This window comes from Gasterosteus aculeatus, chromosome 4 (assembly GCF_964276395.1).
Source record: "Gasterosteus aculeatus chromosome 4, fGasAcu3.hap1.1, whole genome shotgun sequence".
Taxonomy (NCBI): Eukaryota; Metazoa; Chordata; class Actinopteri; order Perciformes; family Gasterosteidae; genus Gasterosteus; species Gasterosteus aculeatus.
In genome coordinates, this window is record NC_135691.1 from 17,929,543 (window position 1) to 17,955,550 (window position 26,008).

At 42.3% G+C, this 26,008-nt stretch overlaps 2 protein-coding genes across 5 annotated transcripts; both read left to right on the top strand.

Annotated features, from left to right (window-relative positions):
• The first annotated feature begins 5,588 nt into the window (after positions 1 to 5,588).
• Positions 5,589 to 12,257, top strand: LOC144406302 (caspase-3-like). 3 transcript variants are annotated; one of them, XM_078102108.1, is made up of 7 exons: positions 5,589 to 5,745; positions 5,846 to 6,005; positions 7,344 to 7,465; positions 9,037 to 9,165; positions 9,808 to 9,986; positions 10,965 to 11,085; positions 11,156 to 12,257. In XM_078102108.1, exons 3-7 carry the CDS (start codon positions 7,348 to 7,350, stop codon positions 11,371 to 11,373), a joined length of 765 nt encoding a protein of 254 aa, XP_077958234.1. In that variant the 5' UTR covers positions 5,589 to 5,745; positions 5,846 to 6,005; positions 7,344 to 7,347; the 3' UTR covers positions 11,374 to 12,257. The 3 variants fall into 3 exon arrangements, with proteins under 3 accessions (XP_077958234.1, XP_077958232.1, XP_077958233.1); XM_078102106.1 differs by lacking the exons at positions 5,589 to 5,745; positions 5,846 to 6,005 and adding an exon at positions 6,255 to 6,410; XM_078102107.1 differs by lacking the exons at positions 5,589 to 5,745; positions 5,846 to 6,005 and adding an exon at positions 6,340 to 6,437 and having other exon boundaries at positions 7,342 to 7,465.
• A 6,445-nt stretch (positions 12,258 to 18,702) lies between these two features.
• On the top strand, positions 18,703 to 24,183 carry LOC144406303 (caspase-3-like). 2 transcript variants are annotated; one of them, XM_078102120.1, is made up of 7 exons: positions 18,703 to 18,864; positions 18,965 to 19,124; positions 20,501 to 20,622; positions 21,747 to 21,875; positions 22,457 to 22,632; positions 23,115 to 23,235; positions 23,306 to 24,183. In XM_078102120.1, the coding sequence occupies exons 3-7, from the start codon at positions 20,505 to 20,507 to the stop codon at positions 23,542 to 23,544; spliced, it is 783 nt and encodes a 260-aa protein (XP_077958246.1). In that variant the 5' UTR covers positions 18,703 to 18,864; positions 18,965 to 19,124; positions 20,501 to 20,504; the 3' UTR covers positions 23,545 to 24,183. The 2 variants fall into 2 exon arrangements, with proteins under 2 accessions (XP_077958246.1, XP_077958245.1); XM_078102119.1 differs by lacking the exons at positions 18,703 to 18,864; positions 18,965 to 19,124 and adding an exon at positions 19,374 to 19,529.
• The last annotated feature ends 1,825 nt before the right edge of the window (positions 24,184 to 26,008 follow it).

Below are 26,008 nucleotides of genomic sequence, written 5' to 3' on the forward strand. Positions count from 1 at the left end.
GAATTAATACGTGTTGAATGAATGCTGACTACAAGCCGTTTGCCTTCATATTCAGCAGTGTGTGTTTTCATTGATGCTGACTGACAAATATAATTGGCCCCTGTGCAATAATTAAGCATTACAGTCCGAGAGGTTGTAATGCTTAATATATAATATATATAATGTAATGCCTTTATATATATATATATATATATATATATATACATATATATATATATATACATATATATATATATATATACATATTCATTAATATACTGAATTCTTTGAGTCCTTATTATCTTAAACTGTTATATATGTTATAAATTTACTGCAAAGAAATAATGCTCAGTGATCCCTGTGAATGCTGCACACTGCTCCGTTTAAGCGGTTGCTTCCTTTCACATTGGTTGACACAGTAGCCAGCCGTTGCGTTTTGTTCTTTCTTTTAATTCAATATACTGTTATGAATTCCAAGGGATCTGTCATCAAACATTTGTCATTAATAATAAACTTGTGTTTGTGTGTGCACACAGGACACAATGCCGAGAGGATGGGGATGAGGCCTCGGCTGGAGGTCAGATGCTGAACAAAGTGTCAGTTTAAGGGTGTGCATATTTATTGTTGTGGAAGATTTTGCACAGACAATCGGTAAATACAAATAAAGAGACTCTTTCCAGGAGACTGGCATCTTATCAGAGTGAGACACTCCAGCTCAATTCTTTATCACGGCCACACCATCCCACCACTTGCAATTCATAACCTTGTTCGCTCAATGAAACATTGTAAGTACTGTAAGTTCTAATCTTTTATCTTTTCGCACTAAAATAAATCAAAGCAAATGTTTCCCTTTCACAAAAGCATCTTTGTTCACAGTTCACTCTGATATCAGACACTGTTCCATTGGTGTAGGTTTCACAACCCATATGTATGTAGGAACTGAACAGAAGTTGGCTCATGTCTAACATTCTTACAGAAGTTATCTCTGAGTGACACTATGAGGGGATTACTATCTACCTGAAGTGGAATTATTATGTTTCTATGGGCCATTTCCTTTTAAATGGTTCATAGTTGAAATTCAACAGAAGTTGGCTCGTGAATGACATTTTAAAGGAAGTTGGCACATGTATGACATTCTGACAGGCTGTTGGAGCCTCTGAGTCGTGCGGGGTCTCTGGCGGCCTTTGCCAAACCTGTATTTTGACTCTTTAAACAAGTTTCTGTCCCCACTTCTAAACGCATGATTCTTTTGTAATCGAAGCCGTCGCAGTTCAGCGGTAAACTAGGGCTTGTTGTAACTCACCCTGGTATATTATGGGACACAGCTGTCTTCACAGAAGCTAATGTATGCCGGCACAGCCTCTGTGTACTCATCCAGACTACAGTCCTGAAAATATCGCAGTCCGTACGGTCCAGTCACGCCTTGAGGTTCTCCTCAGCCTCACTGGTCTATATAATTGTTTATACATATAAGCATGTTGTGGTAACCAACAGGTGTGGGTGGAATCACCGGACTCAGATACACGTCTCTTTGAACAAGAAACGGGTACGATTTATTGCAACGTACAAAGTAACGAAAAAGGGAAAATTAAGTTCCTACTCTTTTGAGGGTGCGGTTCAGCGGGTTTGTTCGGCCTTCAGTCTCCTTCCTGCAGGAAGCACCAAAAACAGGCTTTAACACTCAAAACAAACCCCAGCCTGAAGCCAGCTTCTACTCACTTCTTGTCTGCTGGGCTGTTGGACTGGTTGGTCTTTTAATCAATTCAATTCATTTTATTTTGTATAGCCCATTATCGCAACTTACAAATTTGCCTCAGAGGGCTTTACAGTCTGTACACATACAACATCCTCTGTCCCGAAACCCACCATCGGCACAGGAAAAACTCCCCAAAAAATGAAAAAACCCTTCCAAGAGGGAAAAAAGGGAAGAAACCTTAGGGAGAACGTCAGAGGAGGGATCCCACTCCCGGGATGGACAGACTACAATGGATGCCATGTGTACAGAATGAACAATGTATAATACATGCAATTCCTATGACAGAAATGATTCAAGTAATTGTGAGTAGTAAGCCAGGCGCACAGCAGGACCACTGCAGGGGCAACCACCATCAGATAGAACCACCATCCACAGAAGCCTGTGGGGAGGGAGGGCAGAGAGACTTTAGGAGAGGGTAATGTTCGTTTACGGATACAGTAATATGATTAATATCTAAAATAATAATGATGATAGCAGGCAGGCAGGCAAGGCAGGCAGGCAGGGCAGGCAGGGCAGGGCAGGCAGGCAGGCAGGCAGGCAGGCAGGCAGGCAGGCAGGCAGGCAGGCAGGCAGGCAGGCAGGCAGGCAGGCAGGCAGGGCCACGGTAGGTGTCAGGACCACGGTCCCAAAGGAACCACGCTCTTTTATAGTGTGGCCAACCTTCATCAGCCTTATGAGCTGCACCTGGGCCGCTCGTTGTGGTCTGAGGGGGCGGGGTGTTTCCCCTTTTGGTCACCTGACCTCTTGCTCGTTGGTGCCCCTGCTCTTTGTGCTGCTCTCTTGAGGCGCTGTCCAGAGTGCTGCGCCCGTGGATTGCCACAATGTTTATACATATATTTTACATAAATATATTTAAAACTTTGTTTTTATTGTAGAAACTGAATCTGAGAAGTGAACGAGAATGAGTGTTTATTTTAGACACTGTTGTTTAATTGTACACATATGTGATCATCAAGGAGGTGGAACACGTTGAACTAGCCACTCTTCCTGCTGTCATCGTGGACTCTGCTCTCAACTCGCCATCATTTAACGGCTGTGTTTGAAGTGCCAACATCTCCCAACATTTAGCCTGGATGTTTTCAAACCACTTTCTTTTAGGGACACAGTGGTGGTCCTCTGCAGGTAGATATTGAGATGGAAGTAGCCTAGCAGCTACCACCATGTTCCAGGCACTGTCAGTGTGTGAAGTGGTCCGTTTGCCACTCATCGCCCTTCTGTTTGACACTTGGAGGAATTCCTCTGCACAGTTCTCCACTGTATGTCACGCTGCTGCTTGTTTGACTTCTGTGGCAGAAATTTGTGGATTTAGCCCATGTGAGAAATCAAGAGTATCTTGAGCTTGCTTTGTGATTAAGTATTTATTACTAACTAGAATATAGAAAAAAGATAAAGAATACAGAAATCATCAGCACAAGTCATAAGCACAGACAGAAGTCAAATGACTACAATTCAGCTGAAAAGGGACAGATGTTCCTTCCCCCAAAAGGAGCAGGAAGATCTGACCAAGTTAAAGAGAAGAACAGGAGGTTTTATACACTTAGGGGGGTTTGTGCTGCCTCAGGACAGGACAGCCCACCCCTCAAGAGGAGTGTTGTAAAAGTACCAGATGATGTAGGGGTGACCCAGTGACCCTCCCTTTATGGACCCAGACAATCAACAACATCTAAAAGGTCAGTCAGGGCACGTATGATTTCATCTGTGTCTTATCTCACCCTGGACTGCCTTAAGTCACCGGCTCACATCAACGGTCACATTCCTGAGAGCTTCACCCTATGCAGGCTCAACAATTCTCCCCCAACAACTTCATTTGCAAAAAGCTCTCTCCATCTTGATCCACCGTCTCGGTCTCATTTATTTACAAATGCCATTTTAAATTCATCTCATAGCACTTGGTTGTTTTTTAGCTGAATGCATTTACTTAACTTGCACTACAATGATGGTAATAATTTAATGAATGTGCTTCAAGTGAACATGAGGGTGTGTTCGTGAGTGTAGTATAGAGAACTAGTTCTGACGAATTTGAGGTTCTGTTTTAAAATAAAGGGTTGGAAATTAAAGCTTTTTAAAATCCGATTCATTGATTAATCGAAGAAATAATCGATTATCAAAATAATTGTTAGTTGCAGCCCTAATGTAGACAATCATCTTTGGCACCACAAGATTCTAAACATCTTGATTATCAGATGACCCAGAACATAATGTACCTCTGAGTAAAAGAGCACAGACTTTCTGTTGTACTAACGTGTAACATTATTGCAGTTTTTCCAACAAATGCCATCTGAAATTGAACAGAAGTTGGCTCGTGACCGACATTTTACAGGATGTTGGCTCATGTATGACTTTTTGACAGAAATGATCTCTATCTACCTGAAGTGGAATAACTATGCACCATTTCCTTTTAAATGGTTCATAGTTGAAATTCAACAGAAGTTGGCTCGTGAATGACCTTTTAAAGGAAGTTGGCTCATGTATGAAATTCTGACAGGCTGTTGGAGCCTCTCTGAGTACAGTCGTTCGGGGTCTCTGATGGCCTTGCCAAACCTGTATTTCACGCACTGGCTGCCAAACACCAGCATGTCGACGCTCAAAGCCCCACTGTGAGCTGACACGTGTGCACAAGGACGCCTCACAGAGCCCCTTAAAGGCTGGCGCATGCGTCTGCGTCGTTTTGTCGACGCACTTGTTTCAATTCATGGTTCTTAAAGTCTTGCGTGTGTTGCAGAGCAATTCACCGCCAGCACAACAGGTGGAGAAACACGTTTTTGTCGAATACAACCTAAAGAGTGACGTCTTTGTGTGTGGAAGTCGTTGGTTTGTTTGTTTATCTATCATAGACTTTATTGCCCCGTGCATCGCCACTGCTGCGTTTCATCGCGGACACATTTGTCCCATATTTCCCTCCACAACTTGTGTGCACTTCTCGACCGGCAAACCGGCGTTTGCGGCGATCTCCCTCCGTGAATCAGAGGCCATCCGCGCGTCCTTATAGTCCGCCACTGACGGCTTGTAGAAGTGGTCATATTTACGCATTTCTTCCGACAAAAGTTATTCAATCTGATCCGTTCTCTCGTAAACATTCTTCGTTTTAATAATGGCGCTATCGGGCTATGAAAGTGGAAATGTGAGACTCCGTAAAGGATGTAGTTAGCAGACCAATCGCAGCCTTGTGCGCTGCGGTAGAAAAATGGGTCGACGCACGCAATGAGGTGTGAAAAGGCACGCAAGGGGGTCTTGCGTCTGCGTCGCTCTGAAAACGCAGAAGGATAAACTAGGCTTAAGTCATGTCACATAATCCAGGCCGCCTCGTGGCACTGACCTCTACTTTCGTGTCTGTCGGGGTTTTTTTCTGTGTGTGTCAGGTGGCTTCTTCCATCCACGCAAAGAATGAAACGGAGACTACTGGATGCCAAACGCGAGCTGATGAGACGGGCATGCTATAATAACACACACACACACACACACCGGGTTTCTATCACGTCACTGTAAGAGGTCCACCGTCTTTAAACAAAACGGCCTTTGTTGGACCCGTCTCCAAATGCTCTCGTTGGTTGAGTGATAACGCCCTCCCAATCCCATATGCATCAACATCCCCCCTCCTGTGAAATATGTTTTGTCTGTATATGTATTCAGAGGCAGTAAGCATCGTTAACAACAATGAAAAAAACTGCTTGACGTGCAATAAAATAATTGTTGGTGTTAATTATTGAACTTGTTTATGCATTACCTCTCCCAACTGTAATGTATAGCCATTAAAACCTCCACATTGGTGCCCATTAGATGCACTATTGAGCAACGTTCCCCAACTTACTTCAACATCCTCACCATGTCTTTTTGCACACGTGTGATTGGTTAGGGCAGAGTGGGCGGCGTGGCTGCTGCAGAAGGAGAAAGCTGAGCTTAAAGTCCAGTTGGCCGACCTGAGACGAGGCCAAGCCTTTCTGCTGGACTTCAGAGAGCTCAACCGACTTTACCTTGACCACCGACGCAAGCGGCCCAAAGAATAAGAGACGGTATTTACACATTAGTGACAAAAACTACTTTCTCGTGATCTGATGCTTCCGGATATCTCCAAAAAGCGTTCACAGTGACGTTCTGCTTCCTCCCGTCCAGTACGGGGCGGCCAGCTTGCCTGCTCTGCTGCTGGAGACCAACAGGTCAGGACCGCTGAGCACCAGCTGTAAGGGAGCAACCAGCAGCCCAGAGGGAGGCGGAAGAAGAACCCGACCGAGGAACCGTGTGTGGAATGAGAGCCAGCACAGAACGTGCACAGGTGGAATACTTGGAGGCTACATGAGCCACGCTGAGGCTGTATGACTTCTGTAGTGTTCTCTGATAGATGCAATAAACATTTGTCAAATACTGTGCTTTCTTTTACATTTACTGTGTTGTGTCTAAACATATGGAGCTAAATGCAGTCTAATAATTAGGATTATTTGAAAGAAACTAAAAGTTCACCTGAAAAAAAAGTAACATCTGAACCTGATGAATAGAAGACCTCAAACAACCAAATACATGTAATTGAAAGTGAAAAAGAACAACTGAAACTGGGGCGGTGCCACTGAGAGTTTCAAGACAGGTATTTTAAAAACACTTGACATTTCCTTGAAATGATAGTCAGAACTGGGACTTCATAACACCACCACAGAGCCTTTTCTACCACCGTCTCTAAAAACAGGTACCTATCTTGGAGCAGGTCGTGAAAAGGAAATGTTCACTAGGTTGAATACGATTCTGTTTGTTAGATACAGTAAGAGTTTTTACCTGTAAGTTAAGGTAACTTAACCAGCGTTGGGCATATTTGGACTTTAACGCTAAATGGATGTAAGATAACGTTAGCTAGTCATTGATTTTTCGTTTTAATTTAATCAGCATTTGTGTGTTGGACGGTACCGGGAAACAGCTGTATGACCGATGTTGTTGCTTTCCTCACTTTGTCAAAACTAATTGAAGACATAAATACCAGGATTATAAATGTGCTGATTGAGTGACATGTTTATCTGTAAAGCTGTTATACAAGACAGAAACGAGTGTTCACATCACATTTGCTGAGTGTAGGAGGTTAGTGAAGGACTCATGCTGTGCAACTGCCTGTCAATCATCCTAGCTACCTGTGAGTCGTGCAGTGCATTTAAAGAATTACTTCTCCAGATTGCCTCCTGCTGCCCCATCAAAGGGGATAGATATGAATGATATAGAAATATGTGGTTACTCTGGATAAAACGTTATTTCATGAAGCAAGCGCTGCATGATGTCAGTTCGCCCTCACCTAGGCTTCTCTCTCGGACGAACCTGGCTAGCTTTCGTAAAATGTTATTTTTCTCCTTGTTTTCAAATCCTTATTGAATCTTTATAAGGTAGTAGACAAACACAAATCTAAAAAGAACAAGATAGTGGATCATGTGATTAGTTTAATGTTCATGAAAAATATTCAGATCAATATTTCAGCATAATTATTACAGTTCTGAGTGTTCAGTACTCAAACAATACAAATAGAATGTTTTGTATGGCATTAAGAGTTTGTTGATGAACCCTGAACTGTGTCTTTTATGTTTTGTGTCTCCGCTTTCACCAAATGTTTGTCACATGTTCTAACTGTTCACGCCTGCAGGATAATGGATAAGCTCCACAGAGATGTACAGAGTGGAGAGGACAAGTACCGCTACAAGATGGACTATCCCTGCATGGGAACCTGTGTGATCATCAACATCAAGAATTTCGACCTCAAAACAGGTAGCTACACCCACTGATGCACACAAACACACACCTGTCATTTTATCATCACGTGCAAAATATTTTGTTGAAGATACAACTTTCTAAAAAGACATTCGTCAATACATGATTTCTTCAGCGAATCCACATTTCTTCTTCATGTTTCTAAGTCCGCCCTGTGGCGAGGACTCGGCCGCATCAGTTGTACACAGCAGATTTAAGAGAGATAAATTGTCTCTATGAGATTCAATTTGAACTCTAAGCGGGTGTTTATATTGTCCCAATCTTGTCAGTGTTAAATCAACACTCAACGTTGTGTGAACAAGTTAACTCGGAATAAGTGTCAAAAGTAAATCTTCCCAGTGTTAAATACATTACAGGTCATTTAGCTGTTTAGCATTTTTAACCCATGGTTTTTACATTTTAGCCCGGGGAGCAATTAGGGGTTAGGTGTCTCGCTCAGGGACACTTTGACATAGGTAGCAGCCATGGGTCGAACCGCCAACCTTGTGGTTCCCTGCTCACCCTCTCTACTCCATGCGCCCCAGAACGTAGAGTCAAGCCAAATACCAAGAAGTGACACTGTACGGTTACATTTCAAACCTAGCAAAGACTTAATTTAACTCTATTGAGTGTCGCAAATGAATCTGATCAAACAATCTCAATTTTCAACAGATTTTTAAATGGTTTGGTTTGTTATAAACATCAGAGATGTAGTTATGACACTGCATACATACTATGAATAATTATGTTATGTTCTAAAAAATTGAATAATGTTCTAAAATAGGTACAAGATTTCCCTTTACAAGTATACATCAAGAAATGCTGCATGTTGAAATTCGACACACTGTACAGCGATGTATTTATGACACATCCTACCTTATACCGACCCCCACCCTGCGCTCCGGCCTTCGATAAGCGAGACAGATCCGACAAGCTTGGTTGCTCTCACGCAGACTGCCTGCACTCCGTACGACCGCTGGACCTTCTCTGCTCAAGGAATTGACAACTTAACTTGCCTCTTTTTCAATTACTTTACTTAAGTATTATAGGACTCACTTGGTACTATTGAATAGTTTTCCCACAACATTTCCTCACTCCTTATGTTGTGTCCGTCACATCTGTCATTTACCTCCACAACGCCTTCCGTGGAGGTGGAGGGGAAGTGGTTAAGAAAAGATATAGGATCATTCTTTTCTAAAAACTCATTAGGACATTTGGACATGGAACAGTAGTAAAATCCCAGGTTCAATAGACCATAATAAAATAAACAAAGGGCAGATTTATATATAGCTACTTCACATTCATTATCCTGGTATGGATCTCTGTCACACTGTGGCGGGTTCCTGGGACTCTGGAATGGAACCGAGCCATCGTTAATGTTATCAATAATGTCTGCCACGAGAAAGCTTCTGATCGGCGTACTCCAGGATCTACTCAAAAGCCCCAACGTCGTCCTACCACCATGAGTTTCTGCCTTCTTTCACCTGTGTTTTGTCATTTCAGAGACTCTGTTCGCTCTGCAGAACAAATCATCATGTTGTGTTGAAGCCTGTGCGTTTCTACCTCTTCTTTTCTGCCTGTCTCTCCAGGCATGGAAACTCGCCACGGGACGGATGTGGATGCTGCCGAACTTGAGAAGACCTTCTCGAAACTGGGTTATAAGGTCACTCTGGTCCACGATCAGACCGCAGACCAGATAGTGGACCTGCTGAGGGACGGTAACGGAAACGTGCAGCTTTTCATTCACTTGATTTGTTCGATGTTGAAGTACAAAGCTCAACCGTCTGGCTATTTTGAAATGTATTTGTTTTTCAGTACATCTAAAATAAATGAACACAAACGATATTATCACACGGCAAAGTAACTTCATAGCGTATTTAATAAACCATTAGATAGAAAGATAAAAAGAATAAATAATTATATTAAAAAGTTCCCTTCAGTGACCTAAATAAAGCTGGCAGTACAGATATGTAGCCTTTTACAGTTTTCCCCAGAAAATATTACATTTTTATTGGCAAACTAGTTATGCTTGAGCTTTATGTACTAATATTTTAAAATTAAAGATTTCCACTTTAAGACTAGGGACAATTTTCAGTTTTTAAAATGACATTATCAACTAATTGAACTGATTAAATAAGTGTATTAAGTGTGTATTGCTGCATTTACATAATAAACAGCGTGACCGTAGTAACATGCGGCAACCTCTAGATGTCAGCTCCTGACACTGGTTTCTCTATGATGTCAAAACGCACCCATGAGCTTCACAAATGTCTGTGCAATCTGCTCACAAATCATCTATTTACGAACATACAGCATCTGCGCTATTAAAACAACAGAACATCTGTTCTGTGTGTCTCCAGTGTCCACACAGGACCACAGAAAGAGTGCGTCGTTCGTGTGTGTGCTGCTGAGTCGTGGGGACGAGGGTGGGATTTACGGCACCGACGGCAGCTTTGTGAATTTAGATGAGCTGACGAAGTTCGTCGATGGAAATGGCTGCAGGAGTCTGGTGGGGAAACCCAAACTCTTCTTCATACAGGTGAGATAATGGTCCATGTAGCCAACTTCATTCCTCGGTGCAGGCTGCAATGACGGAGGAATGCCTACATGTACCACGATGCATTGCAATGAGGAATTTACTGCTGCAATTAACAACATTTCTAATTATCACTGTGTGTCATAATTGATATGCCGTTAGTTTGTTTGAGTGAACGAGAAAAACCACCGCTGCTGCTGATGCTGCTGCTGCTGCTGCTGCTGCTGCTGCTGCTGCTGCTGCTGCTGCTGCTGCTGCTGCTGCTGCTGCTGCTGCTGCTGATGCTGCTGCTGATGCTGCTGCTGATGCTGCTGCTGATATTCCTTTAATGATCCCTTATAGGGGGAATGTGGGGATTGTAGCAGCTGAAGCACAGGGAAACAAATAAAGATAATAAATAAAACACATACAGTAAATAGAAAATAGAAATGTACATTTGTATATATATATACATTATATATACACAGTGCCTTGCGTAAGCATTAACCCCTGTTGGCCTTTTCTACATTTTGCCATGGTATAACCACAGGTTAAAATGTACTTCATTGGGATTTTATGTAATGGACCAACACAAAACAGTCCCTCATCTGGAAGTCGGGGGAAAGTTTACATGAATTTCTAAATTATTCACAGATAAAAATGGAAGTGTTGTGTGCGTATGTATTCATATGTAAATTAAACAGACGCAACCAGGAGTCCCATGGCAACTCTGTCCACAGGACGACTATGAGCCGTGAACTACACAAATGTGGCCTTTATGGAACAGTGGCAAGAAGAAAGCTGCTGTTGAAGTAAACCATTAAAAACCCCGTTTGGAGTTTGAAGCCTTGTGGGAGGCAGAAGTAAACAAAGTTGTGTTCACAGCATTCAAATATTTGATCTCGGCCACAAATATATATATAATGTGTGTGTGTGTGTGTAAATGTGAGAGGGGTTAGCATGACACCACCACGTGTCATGTCGTGCTTGTCATCTCTAAAGGCGGCACGGGGGAATAAGCTGGACGATGGGACCCTTTCCGAGTGTGACAGCATGGACGGGCAAACGCCGAGCAGGATCCCTGTGGAAGCAGACTTCCTGTACGCCTATTCCACCACTCCAGGTAAACTTGCATTGTAGCCGTTAGATGAAGGCTGACCGTGAGTAGTTTAATGCAGCCAACTGTCCCTCAGGCTTCAACGCTTGGAGAGACACCCAGAATGGCTCGTGGTTCATGCAGTCGCTGTGCGAGATGCTGCGGCGTTTTAGCGGCCAGCTGGAGCTGATGCAGATCATGACCCGGGTCAACAACAAGGTGGCGCTGGAGTATAAGACCACCCCCGGGCAGAGCAGCAAGAGGCAGATGCCATGTATCGTGTCCTTGCTGACCAAAGAGTTCTACTTTCCTTAGATCTCCATTTGACTTTTGTTCTCTTTTACCTTTTTTAAGAGCGTTGAATAGTTCATGTAGAACACGATAGCATTAACGTTAGTTCTGTTTTGTCTTAGAAAATCTAGACCAGTTTTACGTATACTGCATGTTTGATTATCGGGTGATGCAGAAAATATACTCGGGGTGGTGGGACAGTTTCCAGGGATGTATTTCCAATCAGCCTGTTTCAGTGATTCCACACATACATGTTAGCAGAGGGTGTGGATGTTATTTTAATAATTCTAATACAGAATGCTGTATATTCAAAGGGTGAACAGGCTTGTTCACACACCGCAAACACACACACCGTGTTTGCCTTTAACAGCTTTTCGAATGCAATAAATGTACAAGTGTCATAAAATATCAAACCATGCGTATGTGAATGTATGTGATGAAACTACCTAAAGTAAGCTGAACAGACTGATAATTATCCTAATGCTGATAAACAGCCCTAATTACATTACAGGTCATTTAGCAGACGCTTTTATCCAAAGCGACATACATTACACTTTAAACCCATGGCTTTTTCACATTTTGCCTGGAGAGCAATTAGGGGTTAGGTGTCTTGCTCAGGGACACTTCAACATTAAACATGGGGCAGCCTGGACTCGAACCACCAACCTTGTGCTTCCCAGCACACCTTCTCTAACCCCTAACCACCACGACAACCTAATGTGAGTACTGTGGTAGAATATCTAGAAAGCTTGTTTCCTTTTTCAGGTGGTCACAAATCTGCTGTCAGTGTTGTAGGGCTCTGTACTCTGGGTGTTTCTATACGTCTCACTGGGATTGATGGATTGATTCAGCAATGGTAAAGGGATCATTCAACTACAGACAGTTATTGGAATAAAACCTAAAGTTTGTTTCCACTGTGGTCCTCGTTTTGTCCTGTCCACTCAGACCGTCACCATGGAAGCACCGACACAAAAGGCTGTTATTGTGAACTCACTTTATAATGTTTGTAACGATGAAAACTCAATTATTATAAAACATACAAACTCTATTACAACCTATTTTCCAAATATTTTCAACTTCCATCTGCTGCAGCCTCAGATTCTGGAAGCTATGTATGAACATATGTTTAATTTCCTTGGAACTAAATCTAAAGGTTTAAAATAAACGTAAATGAGGTAATAAATACATAAAAATTAAATGAACGAATGCAGTTTCCGGTAATTTAAAATTACTTTAGAAAACCCATGTTGATCGATTTGATCTGCTAATGCTAGCATGCTACCTCGGAGCCCACCGATGTCTTCCATTATGTCAACACTCACGTACCTTTGCCAGCCTTCTTTTGCGCACGGCTCTGTTGTCTGTTCTGAATGTTAGATGTAGCCACGCCCCCTGATTTGCCTATAAGAACGTGAAATGTAAAACGGCATTATGAAATAAGTCTCTGGAAATGAAAAATGGCATTATGAAATAAAAGTCTCTGGAAATGTAAAACGGCATTATGAAATAAAAGTACCATGAAATGAAAAGTGGCATTATGAAATAAAAGTACCATGAAATGAAAAGTGGCATTATGAAATAAAAGCACCATGAAATAATTAAATGTATTTAATATTTATGTTTTCATTACCTCATTTATGTATTTCATGATGTATTTCAAATGCATATTTCATGTATTTATTCATTTATTTAATTTGGACTAAAACGGCATTCTGTGGAGGGTGAAAAGTGACGAGACAGGAGATGGAGATGCGTTGAGTCAGCTTTACTCTCCAATTCAATAATAGAAAACAACACGTGAGAACTACCGCGGACACGCACGTTAACCTCACATCAAAACACTTTCCCTTAAAGGTACAGTCCCTTGGTGAATGTCTCTCCAGCTTTCCATAGTTTCAGACTTTAGACCCCTTTCACTTCAAGCTTTTTTCTTTCCACAGTAAGGAATTTTTTTGCGAGTCCTGTATTAAGATGAAGTACTACCCCACGAGGAAAAGGCGGCGGGTAGATTTTATGTACAAATAATCTACCGACTAGTGAGTCAGAAACTATTTTGGGCTTAATATTGAATTAATACGTGTTGAATGAATGCTGACTACAGGCCGTTTGCCTTTATATCCAGCAGTGTGTGTTTTCATTGATGCTGACTGACAAATATAACTGGCCCCTGTGCAATAATTAAGCATTGCAGTCCGAGAGGCTGTAATGCTTAATATATATAATGCTTATATTAATAAATATATATATATATATATATATATATATATATATATGTATATATATATATACATATATATATATATACATATTCATTAATATACTGAATTCTTTGAGTCCTTATTATCTTAAACTGTTATATATGTTATAAATTTACTGCAAAGAAATAATGCTCAGTGATCCCTGTGAATGCTGCACACTGCTCCGTTTAAGCGGTTGCTTCCTTTCACATTGGTTGACACAGTAGCCAGCCTTTGCCTTTTGTTCTTTCTTTTAATTCAATATACTATTATGAATTCCAAGGGATCTGTCGTCAAACATACAATTGTCATTAATAATAAACTTGTGTTTGTGTGTGCACACAGGACACAATGCCGAGAGGATGGGGATGAGGCCTCGGCTGGAGGTCAGATGCTGAACAAAGTGTCAGTTTAAGGGTGTGCATATTTATTGTTGTGGAAGATTTTGCACAGACAATCGGTAAATACAAATAAAGAGACTCTTTCCAGGAGACTGGCATCTTATCAGAGTGAGACACTCCAGCTCAATTCTTTATCACGGCCACACCATCCCACCACTTGCAATTTATAACCTTGTTCGCTCAATGAAACATTGCAAGTACTGTAAGTTCTAATCTTTTATCTTTTCGCACTAAAATAAATCAAAGCAAATGTTTCCCTTTCACAAAAGCATCTTTGTTCACAGTTCACTCTGATATCAGACACTGTTCCATTGGTGTAGGTTTCACAACCCATATGTATGTAGGAACTGAACAGAAGTTGGCTCATGTCTAACATTCTTACAGAAGTTATCTCTGAGTGACACTATGAGGGGATTACTATCTACCTGAAGTGGAATTATTATGTATCTATGGGCCATTTCCTTTTAAATGGTTCATAGTTGAAATTCAACAGAAGTTGGCTCGTGAATGACATTTTAAAGGAAGTTGGCACATGTATGACATTCTGACAGGCTGTTGGAGCCTCTGAGTCGTGCGGGGTCTCTGGCGGCCTTGCCAAACCTGTATTTTGACTCTTTAAACAAGTTTCTGTCCCCACTTCTAAACGCATGATTCTTTTGTAATCGAAGCCGTCGGAGTTCAGCGGTAAACCAGGGCTTGTTGTAACTCACCCTGGTGCATTATGGGACACAGCTGTCTTCACAGAAGCTAATGTATGCCGGCACAGCCTCTGTGTACTCATCCAGACTGGTGGTGGGCTGTTGGACTGGTTGGTCTTTTAATCAATTCAATTTTAATTTTATTTTGTATAGCCCATAATCGCAACTTACAAATTTGCCTCAGAGGGCTTTACAGTCCATACTCATACAACATCCTCTGTCCCGAAACCCACCATCGGCACAGGAAAAACTCCCCAAAAAATCCCTTGGAAAAACCCTTCCAAGAGGGAAAAAAGGGAAGAAACCTTAGGGAGAACGTCAGAGGAGGGATCCCACTCCCGGGATGGACAGATTACAATGGATGCCATGTGTACAGAAAGAACAATGTATAATACATGCAATTCCTATGACAGAAATGATTCAAGTAATTGTGAGTAGTAAGCCAGGCGCACAGCAGGACCACTGCAGGGGCAACCACCATCAGATAGAACCACCATCCACAGAAGCCTGTGGGGAGGGAGAGCAGAGAGACTTTAGGAGAGGGTAATGTTGGTTTACGAATACACTAATATGATTAATATCTAAAATAATAATGATGATGACAGCAGCGACGGCAGGCAGGCAGGCAGGCAGGCAGGCAGGCAGGCAGGCAGGCAGGCAGGCAGGCAGGCAGGCAGGCAGGCAGGCAGGCAGGGCCACAGTAGGTGTCAGGACCACGGTCCCAAAGGAACCACGCTCTTTTATAGTGTGGCCAACCTTCATCAGCCTTATGAGCTGCACCTGGGCCGCTCGTTGTCGCCTGAGGGGGCGGGGTGTTTCCCCTTTTGGTCACCTGACCTCTTGCTCGTTGGTGCCCCTGCTCTTTGTGCTGCTCTCTTGAGGCGCTGTCCAGAGTGCTGCGCCGTGGGTTGCCACAATGTTTATACATATATTAGGCCTGAACACGTATTCTTACACTGTCAATAGATTAAATAAAACTAATCTCAAATTTTGAAATGAATTCATCTACATTAATAGCCATTTAAAACTTTGTTTTTATTGTAGAAACTGAATCTGAGAAGTGAACGAGAATGAGTGTTTATTTTAGACACTGTTGTTTAATTGTACACATATGTGATCATCAAGGAGGTGGAACACGTTGAACTAGCCACTCTTCCTGCTGTCATCGTGGACTCTGCTCTCAACTCGCCATCATTTAACGGCTGTGTTTGAAGTGCCAACATCTCCCAACATTTAGCCTGGATGTTTTCAAACCACTTTCTTTTAGGGACACAGTGGTGGTCCTCTGCAGGTAGATATTGAGATGGAAGTAGCCTAGCAGCTACCACCATGTTCCAGGCACTGTCAGTGTGTGAAGTGGTCCGTTTGCCACTCATCGCCCTTCTGTTTGACACTTGGAGGAATTCCTCTGCACAGTTCTCCACTGTATGTCACGCTGCTGCTTGTTTGACTTCTGTGGCAGAAATTTGTGGATTTAGCCCATGTGAGAAATCAAAAGTATCTTGAGCTTGCTTTGTGATTAAGTATTTATTACTAACTAGAATATAGAAAAAAGATAAAGAATACAGAAATCATCAGCACAAGTCATAAGCACAGACAGAAGTCAAATGACTACAATTCAGCTGAAAAGGGACAGATGTTCCTTCCCCCAAAAGGAGCAGGAAGATCTGACCAAGTTAAAGAGAAGAACAGGAGGTTTTATACACTTAGGGGGGTTTGTGCTGCCTCAGGACAGGACAGCCCACCCCTCAAGAGGAGTGTTGTAAAAGTACCAGATGATGTAGGGGTGACCCCGTGACCCTCCCTTTATGGACCCAGACAATCAACAACATCTAAAAGGTCAGTCAGGGCACGTATGATTTCATCTGTGTCTTATCTCACCCTGGACTGCCTTAAGTCACCGGCTCACATCAACGGTCACATTCCTGAGAGCTTCACCCTATGCAGGCTCAACAATTCTCCCCCAACAACTTCATTTGCAAAAAGCTCTCTCCATCTTGATCCACCGTCTCGGTCTCATTTATTTACAAATGCCATTTTAAATTCATCTCATAGCACTTGGTTGTTTTTTAGCTGAATGCATTTACTTAACTTGCACTACAATGATGGTAATAATTTAATGAATATGCTTCAAGTGAACATGAGGGTGTGTTCGTGAGTGTAGTATAGAGAACTAGTTCTGACGAATTTGAGGTTCTGTTTTAAAATAAAGGGTTGGAAATTAAAGCTTTTTAAAATCCGATTCATTGATTAATCGAAGAAATAATCGATTATCAAAATAATTGTTAGTTGCAGCCCTAATGTAGACAATCATCTTTGGCACCACAAGATTCTAAACATCTTGATTATCAGATGACCCAGAACATAATGTACCTCTGAGTAAAAGAGCACAGACTTTCTGTTGTACTAACGTGTAACATTATTGCAGTTTTTCCAACAAATGCCATCTGAAATTGAACAGAAGTTGGCTCGTGACCGACATTTTACAGGATGTTGGCTCATGTATGACTTTTTGACAGAAATGATCTCTATCTACCTGAAGTGGAATAACTATGCACCATTTCCTTTTAAATGGTTCATAGTTGAAATTCAACAGAAGTTGGCTCGTGAATGACCTTTTAAAGGAAGTTGGCTCATGTATGAAATTCTGACAGGCTGTTGGAGCCTCTCTGAGTACAGTCGTTCGGGGTCTCTGATGGCCTTGCCAAACCTGTATTTCACGCACTGGCTGCCAAACACCAGCATGTCGACGCTCAAAGCCCCACTGTGAGCTGACACGTGTGCACAAGGACGCCTCACAGAGCCCCTTAAAGGCTGGCGCATGCGTCTGCGTCGTTTTGTCGACGCACTTGTTTCAATTCATGGTTCTTAAAGTCTTGCGTGTGTTGCAGAGCAATTCACCGCCAGCACAACAGGTGGAGAAACACGTTTTTGTCGAATACAACCTAAAGAGTGACGTCTTTGTGTGTGGAAGTCGTTGGTTTGTTTGTTTATCTATCATAGACTTTATTGCCCCGTGCATCGCCACTGCTGCGTTTCATCGCGGACACATTTGTCCCATATTTCCCTCCACAACTTGTGTGCACTTCTCGACCGGCAAACCGGCGTTTGCGGCGATCTCCCTCCGTGAATCAGAGGCCATCCGCGCGTCCTTATAGTCCGCCACTGACGGCTTGTAGAAGTGGTCATATTTACGCATTTCTTCCGACAAAAGTTATTCAATCTGATCCGTTCTCTCGTAAACATTCTTCGTTTTAATAATGGCGCTATCGGGCTATGAAAGTGGAAATGTGAGACTCCGTAAAGGATGTAGTTAGCAGACCAATCGCAGCCTTGTGCGCTGCGGTAGAAAAATGGGTCGACGCACGCAATGAGGTGTGAAAAGGCACGCAAGGGGGTCTTGCGTCTGCGTCGCTCTGAAAACGCAGAAGGATAAACTAGGCTTAAGTCATGTCACATAATCCAGGCCGCCTCGTGGCACTGACCTCTACTTTCGTGTCTGTCGGGGTTTTTTTCTGTGTGTGTCAGGTGGCTTCTTCCATCCACGCAAAGAATGAAACGGAGACTACTGGATGCCAAACGCGAGCTGATGAGACGGGCATGCTATAATAACACACACACACACACACACCGGGTTTCTATCACGTCACTGTAAGAGGTCCACCGTCTTTAAACAAAACGGCCTTTGTTGGACCCGTCTCCAAATGCTCTCGTTGGTTGAGTGATAACGCCCTCCCAATCCCATATGCATCAACATCCCCCCTCCTGTGAAATATGTTTTGTCTGTATATGTATTCAGAGGCAGTAAGCATCGTTAACAACAATGAAAAAAACTGCTTGACGTGCAATAAAATAATTGTTGGTGTTAATTATTGAACTTGTTTATGCATTACCTCTCCCAACTGTAATGTATAGCCATTAAAACCTCCACATTGGTGCCCATTAGATGCACTATTGAGCAACGTTCCCCAACTTACTTCAACATCCTCACCATGTCTTTTTGCACACGTGTGATTGGTTAGGGCAGAGCGGGCGGCGTGGCTGCTGCAGAAGGAGAAAGCTGAGCTTAAAGTCCAGTTGGCCGACCTGAGACGAGGCCAAGCCTTTCTGCTGGACTTCAGAGAGCTCAACCGACTTTACCTAGACCACCGACGCAAGCGGCCCAAAGAATAAGAGACGGTATTTACACATTAGTGACAAAAACTACTTTCTCGTGATCTGATGCTTCCGGATATCTCCAAAAAGCGTTCACAGTGACGTTCTGCTTCCTCCCGTCCAGTACGGGGCGGCCAGCTTGCCTGCTCTGCTGCTGGAGACCAACAGGTCAGGACCGCTGAGCACCAGCTGTAAGGGAGCAACCAGCAGCCCAGAGGGAGGCGGAAGAAGAACCCGACCGAGGAACCGTGTGTGGAATGAGAGCCAGCACAGAACGTGCACAGGTGGAATACTTGGAGGCTACATGAGCCACGCTGAGGCTGTATGACTTCTGTAGTGTTCTCTGATAGATGCAATAAACATTTGTCAAATACTGTGCTTTCTTTTACATTTACTGTGTTGTGTCTAAACATATGGAGCTAAATGCAGTCTAATAATTAGGATTATTTGAAAGAAACTAAAAGTTCACCTGAAAAAAAAGTAACATCTGAACCTGATAAATAGAAGACCTCAAATAACCAAATACATGTAATTGAAAGTGAAAAAGAACAACTGAAACTGGGGCGGTGCCACTGAGAGTTTCAAGACAGGTATTTTAAAAACACTTGACATTTCCTTGAAATGATAGTCAGAACTGGGACTTCATAACACCACCACAGAGCCTTTTCTACCACCGTCTCTAAAAACAGGTACCTATCTTGGAGCAGGTCGTGAAAAGGAAATGTTCACTAGGTTGAATACGATTCTGTTTGTTAGATACAGTAAGAGTTTTTACCTGTAAGTTAAGGTAACTTAACCAGCGTTGGGCATATTTGGACTTTAACGCCAAATGGATGTAAGATAACGTTAGCTAGTCATTGATTTTTTGTTTTAATTTAATCAGCATTTGTGTGTTGGACGGTACCGGGAAACAGCTGTATGACCGATTGTTGTTGTTATGTGTCAGGCAAAATCTGGCTCGACTAAACACTGCTTTCCTCACTTTGTCAAAACTAATTGAAGACATAAATACCAGGATTATAAATGTGCTGATTGAGTGACATGTTTATCTGTAAAGCTGTTATAAGTGTCAAGACAGAAACGAGTGTTCACATTTGCTGAGTGTAGGAGGTTAGTGAAGGACTCATGCTGTGCAACTGCCTGTCAATCATCCTAGCTACCTGTAAGTCGTGCAGTGCATTTAAAGAATTACTTCTCCAGATTGCCTCCTGCTGCCCCATCAAAGGGGATAGATATGAATGATATAGAAATATGTGGTTACTCTGGATAAAACGTTATTTCATGAAGCAAGCGCTGCATGATGTCAGTTCGCCCTCACCTAGGCTTCTCTCTCGGACGAACCTGGCTAGCTTTCGTAAAATGTTATTTTTCTCCTTGTTTTCAAATCCTTATTGAATCTTTATAAGGTAGTAGACAAACACAAATCTAAAAAGAACAAGATAGTGGATCATGTGATTAGTTTAATGTTCATGAAAAATATTCAGATCAATATTTCAGCATAATTATTACAGTTCTGAGTGTTCAGTACTCAAACAATACAAATAGAATGTTTTGTATGGCATTAAGAGTTTGTTGATGAACCCTGAACTGTGTCTTTTATGTTTTGTGTCTCCGCTTTCACCAAATGTTTGTCACATGTTCTAACTGTTCACGCCTGCAGGATAATGGATAAGCTCCACAGAGATGTACAGAGTGGAGAGGACAAGTACCGCTACGAGATGGACTATCCCTGCATGGGAACCTGTGTGATCATCAACAATAAGAATTTCGACCCCAAAACAGGTAGCTACACCCACTGATGCACACAAACACACACCTGTCATTTTATCATCACGTGCAAAAATATTTTGTTGAAGATACAACTTTCTAAAAAGACATTCGTCAATACATGATTTCTTCAGCGAATCCACATTTCTTCTTCATGTTTCTAAGTCCGCCCTGTGGCGAGGACACGGCCGCATCAGTTGTACACAGCAGATTTCAGAGAGTTAAATTGTCTCTATGAGATTCAATTTGAACTCTAAGCGGGTGTTTATATTGTCCCAATCTTGTCAGTGTTAAATCAACACTCAACGTTGTGTGAACAAGTTAACTCGGAATAAGTGTCAAAAGTAAATCTTCCCAGTGTTAAATACATTACAGGTCATTTAGCTGTTTAGCATTTTTAACCCATGGTTTTTACATTTTAGCCCGGGGAGCAATTAGGGGTTAGGTGTCTTGCTCAGGGACACTTTGACATAGGTAGCAGCCATGGGTCGAACCGCCAACCTTGTGGTTCCCTGCTCACCCTCTCTACTCCATGCGCCCCAGAACGTAGAGTCAAGCCAAATACCAAGAAGTGACACTGTACGGTTACATTTCAAACCTAGCAAAGACTTAATTTAACTCTATTGAGTGTCGCAAATGAATCTGATCGAACAATCGCAATTTTCAACCGATTTTTAAATGGTTTGGTTTGTTATAAACATCAGAGATGTAGATCTTTGTTTTAGAAAAGATATAGGATCATTCTTTTCTAAAAACTCATTAGGACATTTGGACATGGAACAGTAGTAAAATCACAGGTTCAACAGAGCATAATAAAATAAACAAAGGGCAGATTTATATATAGCTACTTCACATTCATTATCCTGGTGTGGATCTCTGTCACACTGTGGCGGGTTCCTGGGACTCTGGAATGGAACCGATCGTTAATGTTATCAATAATGTCTGCCACGAGAAAGCTTCTGATCGGCGTACTCCAGGATCTACTCAAAAGCCCCAACGTCGTCCTACCACCATGAGTTTCTGCCTTCTTTCACCTGTGTTTTGTCATTTCAGAGACTCTGTTCGCTCTGCAGAATAAATCATCATGTTGTGTTGAAGCCTGTGCGTTTCTACCTCTGCTTTTCTGCCTGTCTCTCCAGGCATGAGTCCTCGCAACGGGACGGATGTGGATGCTGCTGACGCGTCCAGGACCTTCTCGAAACTGGGTTATAAGGTCACTGTGGCCAACGATCAGACCGCAGACCAGATGGTGGGCCTGCTGGCCAACGGTAATGGAAACAAGCAGCTTTTCATACACTTGATTTGTTCGATGTTCAAGTACAAAGCTCAACCGTCTGGCTATTTTTAGATGTATTTGGTTTTTTTTTTCAGTACATCTAAAATAAATGAGCACAAAATGATATTATCACACGGCAAAGTAACTTATTTAACGTATTTAATAAACTATTAGATAGAAAGATGAGAAGAATAAATAATAATTATATTAAAAAGTTGGCAGTACGGATATGTAGCCTTTTACAATTTTTTTTCCCAGAAAATATTATATTTTATCTGCAAACTAGTTATGATTGAGCTTTACAAATGAATATTTGAAAATGAAAGATTTACATTTTAAATCTAGGGACACTTTTCAGTTTTTAAAATCATATTATCAACTGATTTTAGGACTGTAAATAAGTGTTCCAGTTGGATCTTGGCTGATTTGCCGCCTGCCAGCGTCTGATACTGGTTTCTCTATGATTCCAAAGCGCACTCATGAGCTTCACAATCTGTTCACAAATCATCTATTTACGAACATACAATATCTGCGCTATTAAAACAACAGAAAATTTGTTCTGTGTGTCTCCAGTGTCCAAGCAGGACCACAGAAAGAGTGCGTCGTTCGTGTGTGTGCTGCTGAGTCATGGGGACGAGGGTGGGATTTACGGCACCGACGGCTTCGAGAAGTTAGATGACCTGACGAAGTTCTTCAAAGGAGATCGCTGCAGGAGTCTGGTGGGGAAACCCAAACTCTTCTTCATACAGGTGAGATGAGGGTCCATGTAGCCAACTGCGATGACGGAGGAATGCCTACACGTACCACGATGCATTGCAATGAGGAATCTACTGCTTTGATTAACAACATTTCTAATTATCACTGTGTGTGATAACTAATTAGATTAATGAATCTCAAAATGTGAGATCAATTAGCAAATTCCCTTCTATTTTACACATGGCATAATTCCTCTGCACTGTTCTCCGCTGTATGTCACGCCTCTGTTTGTTTTACCTCCAATACAAAAAGCTCTCAACTACCACCCCGGTCATTCCGATCTAACTGACTGCAACTGTAAACAAAGCCGTTAACTGCATTACAAATATTTTTTCTCGGCCACAAATATTTGATGGATTAACAGGTTAACTTTGACAGCCCAAAACCTTTCTGTATGTGTGTTAATGTGAGAGGGGTTAGCATGATGCCAAAAAACACCATCACGTGTCAAGCTCATGCTTGTCGCTCCCTAAAGGCGTGCCGGGGGACGGACACGGACCGAGGGGTCACATTCGATGCCGACAGCACTGACGGGCAAATGTTGCAGAGCATCCCTTTGGAGGCCGACTTCTTGTACGCCTATTCCACCCCTTCAGGTAAATTTACGTCGTAGCCATTGGATGAAGGCTCACCGTGAGTAGTTTAATGCAGCCAACTGTCCCACAGGCTACTACTCTTGGAGGAGCAACCAGAATGGCTCGTGCTTCATGCAGTCGCTGTGCAAGATTCTGCACAGTTTCAGCGGCCAGTTGGAGCTGATGCAGATCATGACCCGGGTCAACTACGAGGTGGCGCTGCACTTTGAGTCCTCCTCTGAAACACCCGGGTACAGCGGCAAGAAGCAGATCCCATGTATCATGTCCATGCTGACCAAAGATTTCTATTTTCCTAAGATCTCCGATTGACTTCTGTTCTCTTTTACCTTTTACCGTAGAACACGATAGCATTAATGTTAGTTCTGAGGGGGCTTTGAGTAGAACCCAAATGCATTGTCAACATTAGGATACCGGGGAGCAGATCAGTTCATGGTGTTCATCCTCAATCAGTTTCAATGATTTTTATTTTTCTCTGTTTTTTCTTTTTAGAAAATCTAGACCAGTTTTACGTATACTGCATGTTTGATTATTGGGTGATGCAGAAAATATATAAAAAAGGGATGTATTTCCAACCAGCCCGCTACAGTGATTCCACACGTACATGTTAGCAGAGGTTGTGGATGTGATTTTAATAATACGTATACATAATGCTGTATATTCAAAGGGTAAACAGAGGCTACACCATCTAAAGTAAGCCGAGCAAGACTGATAATTATCCTAATGCTGATAAATAGCCCTAATGTGAGTACTGTGGTAGAATATCTAGAATTGTTCTAGAATTGATCTTGTTTCCTTTTTGAGGTGGTCACAAATCTGCTGTCAGTGTTGTAGGGCTCTGTACTCTGGGTGTTTCTATACGTCTCACTAGGATTGATGACGGATTGATTCAGCAATGGTAAAGGGATCATTCAACTACAGACAGTTATTGGAATAAAAACTAAAGTTTGTTTCCACTGTGGTCCTCGTTTTGTCCTGTCCACTCAGACCGTCACCATGGAAGCACCGACACAAAAGGCTGCGCTACTTAAGACGCTGTGTTGTGCCAGATTCTCAATAAAGTTAGAAAAAAACCTTTACAGCAAACCCATGGTCATGAAGATACTGATTTAACGTTAAATGGAAATTGCATGTCGGTAAATACCCAACTGAGATCGGCTTGTGCTGTTCTGAAACAGATTCGACCACCGGAACCAACCGACTGTTGCATAGGCTCAGTCAAGTAAACAGAAATGAGTCTTTGGATCCTTTTTCGCGTGACCAGCATATGCTCAGTGCTGGTAGCTAGAGGAAACAAATGATTCGTTCATTTCCCGACTGGGTCTTTGTACGAGTCTTTGGATCCTTTTTTCACGTGACCTGCATTGGTTTAGTAGAGGAAACTCTTACCTCATTTCATTTCGCGTGACCGCTGTTTTAGAAAGACGTGAATGATATTCGTTCATACTGGTCATACTGGTTTTGTTATTTCCACTTTACATTACAGTTCAGTGCAGCGTAATTGTTTGCCGTGATAATTAAATGACATTGTGTGATAATAAATTACCATTTAAAATCATCAGTAATGGGTTATACACGTAAGTATGACTGTTCCGGGATTGCGGTCCCTTTAAATATTCTGTTGAGGTTGATGACGTCGAGCCCCATTCTTGTCAGATTACAGGGCTGCGCCATTTTGTCATTTCATTCGTTTTGACATGTAAAACTAAACGAGACACACGCTTGTGTACTCAACTTGAGGAATTGCCTTTTGTGTTTAAATGCAACTTTCACACTGGTGACTCCGACGTTAGTTTGCTTGACGTATTCACAAACACGACTCGACCATGACCGTGAACACTGTCACCCTCAAACTCAGTGTCGGCATGGTTTGCCCAGACTGAAGAGCAGTTCGCTTTGCGGGAGATAACCACAGATACAACACGGTACTACTACGTTGTGTCAGCTCTCAGTACCTCAACAGCAACCTGAGTGGTGAGTCTCCTTAAACGATTCTCAGCGATTCACAAAGTGTGGGTACTGCAGGTGGGCCGCAAGAGGTCATTTACAATAAATAAATAAAATGTTTTTAATTTTCCATTTTGAAAAGTTGTAAATTAATATCAAAATATTTATGATGCAGCATTAATGATGAAACATGAATTGATGAAGCACAAACAAATGAAACACAACAGATTAATAAAACAATAAGGCTCTCGCTCGAAACGGCTGCTCTTGTCCGCCTGTCGTTATTCAACAAAAGGTGCCGCCAAGCAAAACAATGTCAAACGGGGCGCCCTCTTGTAGTATTAAAGTAAATATAACGCATTTTCCGCACTCCAAGGCGCACTTAAAAGCCTTTCATTTTCTCAAACGGCAGTGTGCCTTATAATCCGGAGAGCCTTATATATCATCTTATATATCATCTGGCTGTTTTCCCAATTCTCTGAAGGAGGCAAGAGTCAACCCTCTCCTGAAGAAACCCACCCTCAACCCTTCTAAAGAAAACAACTACAGACCGGTCTCTCTTCTTCCCTTTTTGTCCAAAACCCTTGAACGTGCTATCTTTAATCAACTCTCCTCTTATCTCCACTGTAACAACCTCCTTGACCCCCACCTGTCAGGTTTCAAGGCAGGCCACTCCACAGAGACTGCTCTCCTTGCTGTCTCTGAGCAACTCCACACTGCTAGAGCCGCCTCTCTCTCCTCTGTCCTCATCCTTCTGGACCTCTCTGCTGCATTTGACACGGTCAACCACCAGATCCTTATTTCCTCCCTTCAGGAACTTGATGTCACA

Bases quoted from the DNA above. Each gene is read 5' to 3' on its own strand.
- LOC144406302 (XM_078102108.1), top strand. From the start codon at position 7,348: ATGGATAAGCTCCACAGAGATGTACAGAGTGGAGAGGACAAGTACCGC. The intron at 7,466-9,036 runs GTAGCTACACCC...CTGTCTCTCCAG, and splicing joins GAATTTCGACCTCAAAACAG to GCATGGAAACTCGCCACGGG. The intron at 11,086-11,155 runs GTAAACTTGCAT...ACTGTCCCTCAG, and splicing joins CGCCTATTCCACCACTCCAG to GCTTCAACGCTTGGAGAGAC.
- LOC144406303 (XM_078102120.1), top strand. From the start codon at position 20,505: ATGGATAAGCTCCACAGAGATGTACAGAGTGGAGAGGACAAGTACCGC. The intron at 20,623-21,746 runs GTAGCTACACCC...CTGTCTCTCCAG, and splicing joins GAATTTCGACCCCAAAACAG to GCATGAGTCCTCGCAACGGG. The intron at 21,876-22,456 runs GTAATGGAAACA...GTGTGTCTCCAG, and splicing joins GGTGGGCCTGCTGGCCAACG to TGTCCAAGCAGGACCACAGA.